The 10,614-nt window shown below is 45.7% G+C and overlaps 1 protein-coding gene across 1 annotated transcript; it reads right to left on the bottom strand.

Moving 5' to 3' along the window:
• Nucleotides 1-156: 156 nt before the first annotated feature.
• On the bottom strand, nt 157-7,982 carry rbm24a (RNA binding motif protein 24a). Its single transcript, XM_068746887.1, has 4 exons — nt 7,603-7,982; nt 6,608-6,731; nt 6,336-6,390; nt 157-2,304 (listed from the first exon to the last, which is right to left on the bottom strand). The coding sequence occupies exons 1-4, from the start codon at nt 7,768-7,770 to the stop codon at nt 1,947-1,949; spliced, it is 705 nt and encodes a 234-aa protein (XP_068602988.1). The 5' UTR covers nt 7,771-7,982; the 3' UTR covers nt 157-1,946.
• Nucleotides 7,983-10,614: the final 2,632 nt, after the last annotated feature.

Raw genomic sequence — 10,614 nt, 5'->3', positions numbered from 1 at the left:
TAAGAAATAGTTCAAGTATAAAAATTCCCAACAGTGTAAAATAGCCCATCTGATGTAAATGAAGCAAAAGAAGCACAACTACTGAAACCTCGACAACAACCATACATTCTAGTGGCGAGAGCAGCATGTTTGCTTGTTTTTGTGAAAATGATTGCCCCCCCCCCCCCCTCCTCTATACACAAAAGAGAGAGCGTACAATCTGCATGCAAAACAGTCCTGCATTAAATTGAAATTCTTCCCTACTAAAGGCATAACAGCATTGAACTAATATGCAATGTCATGTTTTAAAGAACTCCCCCCCAAAAAAGTACAGTGCACATAACAGTCTCTTAAGTTAAATAACATTTTTGGTTATTATAATTGTAATATTATTACTAAAACTAATCAATAACTTAAACATGCCTTGAGATGAGTACATAATGATATTAATACAGTACCGCCACTAAGTCTCTAATCTCAGAGCGTCAACATATCCAACCCTCCAAAATAAATATCTTAAATAACAATTTTTCAGTTTTTTTGTTTTTTCTTTCCTCTTAAATAGCAGTAAAAATGTAAGGCACACGGACCACCCGAGTGTCAAAGAGTCCAACCCCTTCCGGCTCCGACCCACCTGGTGTTCTTGACCGGCATGAGGCAGGCACGTTGTTGGGGGGTGGCGTTGGTGAAGGTGTGTCTGTGTGTGTGTATCTGACACCAGACTGCCGCAGCCCTGTGGTGGAAATGCTGACAGCTGCAGGCCTGAATAACCAGGGGGGGGGGAGGGGGGCTCTGTGTCGGGTGAAGGGGTGTGAAGTCGGTTCCCAAATGGGCCCGGCCGGGGATTAAAATGTGACAGCTCAACAAACGAGCACAAGTGATGCGTTCTTTCCAGAGCGATCGGCCTGTGTGGCGTTGCAGCGGCGCCCCCCCCCCCCAAACCGGCAGCTGCTCCCTCTTTCTTTTTCTTTCTGTCATCCCAGAGCAACACAACTGTGCTGCCTTTGTCTTTATCTGCTACGTGTGCAACTCTGGATGCGTGTTGTTGGAGTACATGTGAGCGAAACGTGTGGAAACGCAACTGATTTAGTGTTTCTCATTGTCTGAAGCCATTCTCAATCCCGCTCCTGTCGTCAGTGCATTTGCTTTTGTCCCTCTATAGTCCGAGAATCAAGTCATAGTTGATGACATTTTCAGTTTTTTAGTGTCTTCTCATTGTTGTTTTGTCTCCTGGTGATTTGTTTGCTTTGCATAGGTCAAGAGGTCGAGACACGGAGTAACAAAAGGGACATTCAGTATCAGGAAGAAAAAAATGTGCTACGACACGACGAGTTACGAGCCTTAAACTTCCTGACAGAGGTCACGTTGTAATAACTAACACGTTAGGAACTGTTTCATTTCCCTGATTATCAGAAAAATAGTAACTCCAAAAAATGCACTTTAAAAAAAGACAAAAAGAACAAGAAGAGCCGCCCAATTTGTAACAGTAACATGAATAAATAAAAATGTTATAAGGGCGTCAAATAATAAAAACACATGTGGAAAACCACAAGTTTCCTAACTATTCCTAAACTTTCCTAACGTTAAAGACAGCAATCGGACTTAAAGGCTTAGTTTAACGCCTACACCAACCTGCTTTTCTTGTCTAGAAATAAGTACTCTACTACAATGATAATAGTAATAATAATAACAATAATAATATTAAATCACTTTCCAATATCTGTTTTTCATTATCATTTCTTTTTTTCTTTTTTTTTTGGATAAAGCACAGCAAGTCGGAAAGTTACCGTAAAAGTTCGCATCTTATCATCATCATCATCATCATCATTGCCTTTTATAAGCACATCTGACACGCCCTCCCTCCAGACCATGCTTTCCTCTTTCTTCGCTACTCATCCTCGCGATCAATCAGCCGTGTCTGGGCGTGGCCTTCCTCTGCACTGCATGTCCAGTTGATGCTGTGGCCGCTATTGCATGCGGTCAGCCTGCAGCTGCTGAGGCTGGTACTGGCCGAAGGCCGCGGCCACGGCGGCGGCTGAGCCCGGGGCGGCGGAGGCTAACGGCTGCTGGACTGCGTAGCCGTAGCCGGCGGCAGCCATGTAGCCTGCGGCGGCAGGTGATGCGGCGTAGGGATACTGCTCGTACGCGGCGGCGGCGGCTGCGGCGGTGGCTGCAGCTGCGGAGTACTGCGCGTAGGCGGCTCCGGTGTAGTCGATGTAGGGGGAGGAAGCGGTGGCGGGCGCGGCGGCCGCTGCAGGTTGCACATGAGGGATGACCATGCTGGGCTGCATGAAGGCCTGCGGGTACACGTAGTGGGCGGGGATGCTGTGAAGCACACAAACATACGACAGGTTCATTTGACTCGTCAATCCGAGTGGCGCCAAACCCAAAAACCCGACCAACCTCCCCCCCCCCCCAGCACTGCGGCAAGCCTCCATTCCACCACCCACAACTCCCAGTTCAATCCACCAGTCAAGAACACCAAGGAAATGCCTGCTATTAGTGATTAGAGCAATGTAGGGTTGCCAAAATAGACGTCTCTCCGTGATAAGAAGACAGGGAGGAGCTCAAATGGATTGGAGAATTCTATTTTTAGCATCAGAATTGGAGGAAGTGGTGATTTCACGTTTCTGTTATGGGATACGACAATTTTCGTATGTTCTGTTTTGGGTTTTTGTGAGACAGGAGAAAATGATGGGAATCTGCAAACTGCAGCTTGACGTTCCTCCACTTGTGATCTGGTCCTCCGGGCGACTGCGAGGCTAGTGGGAGGAGGCGCTGGGGGGGGGCTTAGAGCGCCGGGGGGGCCGGGGTGCAGAGAGAGGAGATGAGCCCCGGGGAGCATTGTGAAAATGTCACTGCCACTTTGACAGCTGGACAGTTTTCAAAAAAGGGACTGGGCTTAGCCATTTCCCCCTCTGGGTTGGGACAAAGAGTGAGCCAGGACTCGGCTCTGCAGCCGCAGGGATGTTTCAATTAAATAAACAATTACAGACAGTGAGCACATTCTGCCCTCCATGACATAGCCTTATCCCACTGCCCCAGTCTCTATATGGGCTGGAAACTCAGTCAGATGGCAAGCATGTGGGGAGTATTGGAAATTTAACACGACTGCTTCAAAAAAAGATAGAAAAGTTTGGATTTCAGGTGAATTTGAGTTTTTATTGTTCTGAAAAAAAGAAACTCCCTTTTGCAACAGCGACTGCATGGCTGCGTGCGAGCGAGGATAAAAATCAAGCAAGCCAAATTTCATCAGCTGCATAAATGAACATCGGACGGACATTTTTTTATTTTTTATTTCGTTGAGTCAGAGCTGGGAGATAAGTGAAGAGATGGAGAAGATGTTAAGGCTCGGAAGCCAGGATCTATCGTGGCAACCCTAATGTCAGCACTCCATTATCCAATCCAACCCACATCTCAACCGGAAAGAGTGCGCCAGGAAAACCAAAACAAGAGAGGAAGAAAAAAGAACAACAGTCCACCTCAGCTGGACTGATTACAGAAACCATGACAACGAGGACACGACACGATCACTCCACTGGAAAGACACAAAAATGAGAAAAGGCTGCGTGTAAACCGGGTTTAGATCAACGGCAAATGACAATGTTCTGCCACAAAAATAAACACAACACACACACACACACACACACAGGTTAGTCTAACTATTGAAGGAAGATCATAAAAGACAGTTGAGAGTTGTTGTTTTTCTGCTGTTGCTGAAATCATATCAAGTATAATCCTCATCCTGTGACGCTGAAAACAAAACCCATTATTCCCTCAACTTTCCCGCTACACAGTTTTCCATCAGTGATTGAGTGTGGAGGCTGCAGCTCTGACTGCGACTATTTTTTGACTGGGTAACATTTAGAAAAGGACTTCTGGCGAAATCGGACTCCTGGCTCGGTGCAATTTGGGGTGTAACTTTGCTGTCTCTCACCCCCCCCCCTATCTATCTATGCATCTATCTATCCACACACACACATGAATACACAAACACACACACACACACACAAGGTGAGAGCAGAGGTTTGGGCCCTGGCTGACCTCAATGTGCCCGAATAAAAATGACCCCTCGCTCTTCCCTGGCGTGAGTCATAAATTAAGAAATAAAATTTAAAAAATCAAAGTAATTCTGTGTATTTTGCAGAGTGAGGCTGGAGATAATGAGGAGGGAACTCATCTGTGTGTTTCTTAACTGGAATGCCGTGTACACGCTAAAGTTCAGGGCTAATTAAAGGTGCAGAGGGAGCGATCACGAGTACGAAACCCCACCAGAGGACCGTGTGTTCGTGCCGATCGTGTGTTTTTGCATTGTGTTCTGATGTCCTGCATCGATGGAGTCTGTCGAGTGAGACTTCAGTGACCATCCACGTATAGAAAGTGTTTTTGATCGAGTTGATTTGTGCAAATCCTTCACCGATTGTTGCCAAACTGGACTTCCTGGATAATTACCGCTCAAAATTGTTTTGTACTTTAAAACAGTTTGATGTTTCTGGCTCAAAAGCAAAGGTTCCGATGATATATGTGCACCTGTTTATTTAGGTGGACCCCCCCGCCCTCCCGAAACACCGTTTAAGTGGCCCCTGTCACACTCTTCTCCCTCAACACACACACACACACACTGCAGCGTCAGCATTCGGGGCTTTGTGTGGCACAATGAACCCGCTTGTTTCTCTTAACACCACGAGCTCATGCGACGAAAAGTTTAGCGGCGAGTGAATGAGGGAGAGAGAAAGGGAGAGGCGGAGAGAACGAGACATCCAGACGTTCGTTTGTGTCACATCGGAGGCTTTAGCGAGCCCAGCTGAAAGCAAGCATGCAGGAAAACGGACAAAGGCATGCGCACACACACACACACACACACATACACAATAGGAGCACGGTGCACCCAGACGTGTGTGCGCAGAGAATCAGAATGCCAGGGCTGGAATTTACATTATAACTGATAGGCTCGTTGTTCATTCAGGGGACATCCATGTATGGAATTCACAAAGTCCCACAGAGAAAGGAGGGAAGAACGAGAGAATGGCAGAAATGTGCAAAGGGCAAGAAGAATTTATGTTACAACTCAAGCGGCATTAATGAATCGTACATTTAAATTTCACGTAAGGTGGAGGCGGCTTCTTTAAAATTATTCTGGGGGGGCAAACAACGTTTTCTTTTGTGGCTAAACATCAAATTGCAATGATTTTTAAAAGACTTTTAAAAGACTTCCATCACTGAGAACGCAAGATTTGCACTTTGAAACTGTCACCACGAGGCGTTCTTTGGTTGATTGTGAGACGACGCATGCCCATCAGTGTTTGTACGTCTGCGTTACGCGTAGGTTGGAGGCAGGTTGGAGTCTTCTCCTCTGAGATGTGTGGAAAAAAAGCTGAATATGAATTCCTCTGCGCTGTGGCACTAACTGATGAATAAATAAAAAAGACTTTTCTCTTCCCGTGTGGAGGAATACGGCAAAGATAAGAACATTTATTGTGTTTTTATTTTTTTGCTGAATTGTTTGTGTTAATGTGACACCAGGAAGATGCTAAAAAAAGAGCACACAAGCAGTGATGGGTGTTGTTATTGATGAGACTTTGAGGAATAGGAGTAAGAAGGTGATCGGGAGGGCAAACAACATCAAATCACACACACACAAAAACTCATCACTCACTCCAACAAGACATCCCCAAAAAAACACACACAAGAAACAACACATCCTGTTAAACAAAGCCGGTCGACCGCAAGCTGAACGCAACCAAGATTCAAAACAAACAAAAACACTTTACTCTTCCTCGGCAAAGTTCACAAGTTTCCACATAAAAAAAGGAAAAGATCACCCCAAAAAAAATTAAATCAATCCAGCTTTTCTTTTTTTTTTTTGGTAAATAAAGTAAGAAAGCACACGGTTTAGCTAGCAACACCACTTCATGACAACACACACAAAGCTCTAACGTCTATTGAAATAACAGATCCAAAGGCACGTACATGCATCTATAATCACCGTTTTGAGAGCTTGTTTTGTGTGTGTTTGAGCCTACAGGTAATTCCTTTCTCTGATCTGTCATTACGTTCGCAGAACTATTCCACAAACCAGCACGGTTATCCTAACTGAGAGCGAGCCTGTCGGACCAGAGAAAGATAGATAACAATGAGTCAGGCTGGACGTTTCCATCAATGTGCATAAACACACACACTAATTGATAGACACACTCACACATTTTTTTTTTTAACAGGCAAAACAAGCCATTTTGTTTTGGATTTTTTTTTTTTTTCATCTGACACATTTTGAACTTAGAAAATAAATCAAACTTGCTTCAAGAAATCTAAATATAAAATGCAGAAAATTCTCTAAAAAAAATAGATGTACTTACCCATAAGGCCTTTGGATGAACGCCGGGTGAATCTGAGGGACGCCAAAGGTAAAGCCTGCAAGACAGTTCAAGTAAAAAAAAACAAATGAGTTGAACTGGCAGCGCATAAAAGAAGGCTGATTTGCCAGTAAAACCAACACAACCCTCCCAAACGCGAGTCAGTCGTATGTTCTCACGTCAGATTGCCAGATCCCTTATCAATAAATGAGCATATTTCTGTGCCAATTGGAGGGAAACGAACACACATTGCACCCCGTCCGATCGTCCCTCACCTGGCTGCATCACACGAGGCTTCGCCCCCAGGTAGGCCAGGTTGACGTTGGCCTTCCTGCCGTCGATGATGGGGTTTGGGTCCTTGCAGGCCCGGTCTGCAGCCGAGCGGTCGGCCATCGTCACCTGGCGAAAAGACGGCGGACATGCAGAAGATGGCAAAGATGCAGATGAGATTTGTTTTCCTCAACGTGCAGGTTTAATAGCATATAATTAGATTGTGTGTGGTTATTCTCACACACACACACACACACACACACACTCAGTCATCAGGCTTCTGCACTTGGATTGAAACCATAGGCGATAAATTAGATGCCAGACAGACATGACTGGGTGAACATGGCTCCATTATCGCTCAGATTACAACCAAACCTGGAGACTCTGACTCAGTGAATCTACCAAATGGATTTTTGAGCAGGAAAATACAGAAGAAAAAATTAGATCACATTCAAACATGATGCTGCTACTATGATCAATAAATAAGGCAAATTCAACCATGTTGTAAATATACACATGCAAACACAAATCCCACTTGTGCATCTATCATTTCGCCCAAAACAGGACTTTTACGCATTAAAACACAGTGGAACGTCTCGGAAGCGCTAATCCGTCGGCTGATTTGCATCTCCAATGCGTCTGCAATGCGTCATGTCTGCAAACGGAAAACTAAAACCGGCTTCGAGGTGATCAAACCGCCGCGTCCGCTTTGAGAAAACGGGTTTTCGCCTGCCAAAGTGCGCGCAGCTCGCTTCCAAACGTGTCCGGGTGCTCATTGCCGGCGCGCAACAAGTCGGTGGGTGCGAGAGATTGCGACAGAAGCCACACAAGTGACAAGTGTCATTTTAGGAACGAAAACAGCACATGACGTGACGCAGATGAAGTGAAGTTAGTCATGACGTCATGAGAAAACTTTTAAAACTTAAATAAAAGAGTGCAGAACTTTCACGACGCGCGCAGGGATGGCTTTTTTTTGTGCGTAATTGCGGGGTATACTTACGAATCCATATCCCCGAGACTTGCCGGTTTGTCGGTCTGTAATGACCACCGCTTCTTCAATCTCACCAAACACCTCGAAATATTTCCTGAGACTCGAATCCGTGGTGTGGTAGGGGAGCCCCCCGACGAAGATCTTCGTGTAGGTCGTGTCCTTTTGCGTGGTGTGCATCGTTAGTGCAAAGGGCGATAAAGAGCAGCAACAACAACAACAACAACAAAAGGAAATAGTGCAAAGTGTCCTTATCGGTGAATTCTTTGGTTGAAGAGAGAGAGAGAGAGAGGTCAGCTGGCTCTGTCACTTTTTCAGAACAGAAAACAAAAATGAAAACGCGACAAAAATATAAAAAAAGGAAGGCTGGAGGTAGATGTTCCAAATGGGGAGGGGGGGGGGGTCGTGGGGAGCGGATTGTCCCAGAGAGATCATCGGGTGTTCCCAGCTCTTCTTGGTAACTCAGCTGTCTAAACTAAATAGGTTTGGGGGGGCCCATTCCGTCTGACTCCACCCAGCTCTCAGCCCGTCTCCGCCCGCCCACCGGCGCGCACCGGCGCGCACCAACAGCTGGGAGACCTGCAGTGAAAAAAACCGCAGGATCTTCCACCTTTACGAGAAGAATGGCGTTTTAGATCATCATCATCATCATCAAAGGAGGAACAAAAAGGATCCCCCCCCCCCTATCGATGAGACTCGCAGGTTGCTTCATGTGAGAATAATAGATGTAAAATACTTTTGGCAAGTACAGCTCTTTCTGGGGGGGGGGGGGGGGGGGTCCTAGATCAAGACTTCATTATTCAGTCAGGTGAGAACACATGACGTCATTTATTACACAGTTAAGGCTATTTTTTGATGGAAGCTCGGCGAGTAAAAGAGTCAGAGATGCAGTTTGGTCGGGATCCTGAGCATCGAGGATAAAAATAACGAGCTGGAGGGCCCCCAGCGCTGGATGGGGGGGGGGGGGGGGCTTCTGAAAACCAGGAGCCTCCAGTAATGGGAGAGGAAGCTTTTAATCATTCATCACGGCTCCAACTTCTCGGTTACGGGGCGATGGCCTCTGTACTTGTTTTGAATAAAGATAATTCATTTATCAATCAGATCACAGTCTAGAATATTAGATTTTCTGGTATAAATATTCCATTGTGTTTTAACGGTAGTATAACACACAGGACTCTGATGTAATCTGAGAGAGCTTCTTTCTGTTAATTACTTATTCATGCAGAGTTTAAGTCGTGAAAACAATTCGTTGGTATCGAGTTTCCCGGCCTCCACGGCGGGGATCCGTGTCCGATTGTTGTGCTCTGTTCATGTGCAACATGCTGACTGGTCTGAATCTTCATGCACAATAACCCCCCCCCCACCCACCCCCCAAAAACACCTCGTATGTGGCCCAACATGCACCGCTGTGCACAATCTGGTGAATTACAGACACATTTTCAATGATAACGGTCAAAACTGAGCTCTTTGTTGTAAGTCAAGACGAAACCCGCGACGCAGGACCTGACAGAAAGTGTTTAAGTCAAAGGTCAAAGGTCACGGGACAACCCAAGTCACCTGAGCTGATTCTCAATACGCTCAACCTCTGAGGACAAAAACAATTCTCAAGGTTGAAACGGCTTAATAATGGCCGCGAACCAACAGACAACATGGAGGGAATAAGAATCAACTTTATTGATCAACTGGTTCTCTTACACATCATTTAACACAAGGCACTTTTTTATTTACAAACCTCTCATAATAATTGATTTTACAGCACCGGCTTCAGGGACCTGTGACGTTTAAAGCATTGAAATGGCGCCATCTTCCGTCCGATAGAGGAACTGCATGGATTTTTAAAGGTAGGCAAAATAATATAAAATAGAAATCCTATTTAAATTAAAAAATTATTATGTTGGCAAGATTATATATTGGTCAAGTTAAAGCACTCGTGTAGGAATATAACAGAGTAATATTGCATATAAAATAAGGCTGCCATATTCTTTAAGCTGTGGCATAGTAATTCTCTAATGTTTTTAAATTCTGAGATACAAACAGAAAACTTGGATGAGAGAGGCAGAAGATGTGTGACAAAAGGATATGTAGGGAATCAGACAGACAGTAGCTTCAGCCTTAGAATCAATCACAGCTTAATTAAAAGCAGAATTTTCTGTTCAAAAGGAATAATTTTGGCTCCCTCCAGCCACCGCTCTTTTAATTCACCAAGTGCCCCATTAGCGTCGTAAATTAAAACATCTCATCTTTGTTCTTGTGAACGCTAGAATCGTTCTCAATTTCCCCCGAGGCCGCAAGGAGCTGATCCTCCTTGAGCTCCTCCACCTGTGTCAACTCCTCCTCCTCCTCCTCCTCCTCCTCACTAACTCTGATGTCTTCTCCATTCTTTCCTCCCTCCTCTTGCCCTTCGCTTCTCTCTGCTCCATCCGTTTCTTTCCTACTTTTCCCGATGTGATCGACTTTCTCTTCACTCAGGATTGGCTCCACGGGGGTGAGGGTCGTGTCCCCGTCTGCATCTGTGCTGGAGGCAGAGGCGAGGGCGGGACCACGAACATGGGCCGATTTGGTCCTCAAGCGGGTCTTTAGTTCATCTTCCTTTAACTGAGAGACAGAGGAGGAAACGGCAGTGACCTTTAACCCAATAAAGCCTCATCATAAATCCAAATGCTTCTCTGTAACCCTTTCATCAAACCGAAGAACACAAATGACAGAAAGAGCGGTGGAGTCCGGGTTCACCTTGCGTCGCTCGCTAGCAAGCCTTATCTTCTCATCGACCTCTTCTCTGCTCAAACTTTGCATCTTAGTGGCCTTCAGCGACTCCAGTCTCGCAGGAGGTCTTCGCCTGACAGCCTCCCTGTCGTCCAACTCGAGTCACAGAGACAGAGACAGAGACACACCCAACCAGCAGGGGGCGACAAACAGCTTCAATATCACCATGACTGGCAACCAGCACCTAATTCCCTCCCTGTGTGCCTCTACGGTAAACACTAGCTGTTCCTGCAGGGTTAAGACATCTAAATGTGCCCCACC

This window comes from Brachionichthys hirsutus, chromosome 13 (genome assembly GCF_040956055.1).
Source record: "Brachionichthys hirsutus isolate HB-005 chromosome 13, CSIRO-AGI_Bhir_v1, whole genome shotgun sequence".
NCBI lineage: Eukaryota > Metazoa > Chordata > Actinopteri > Lophiiformes > Brachionichthyidae > Brachionichthys > Brachionichthys hirsutus.
Note: the sequence above shows the minus strand (reverse complement) of the source record. Positions and strands in the feature narration are given on the sequence as shown.

What these genes read in the sequence shown, in the direction of transcription:
- rbm24a (XM_068746887.1), bottom strand. Translation starts at nt 7,770, where the DNA reads ATGCACACCACGCAAAAGGACACGACCTACACGAAGATCTTCGTCGGG. An exon ending in GCCTCGTGTGATGCAGCCAG is followed by an intron (nt 6,391 to 6,607) that starts GTGAGGGACGAT and finishes ACTGTCTTGCAG; the next exon opens with GCTTTACCTTTGGCGTCCCT. An exon ending in TTCATCCAAAGGCCTTATGG is followed by an intron (nt 2,305 to 6,335) that starts GTAAGTACATCT and finishes TGTGCTTCACAG; the next exon opens with CATCCCCGCCCACTACGTGT.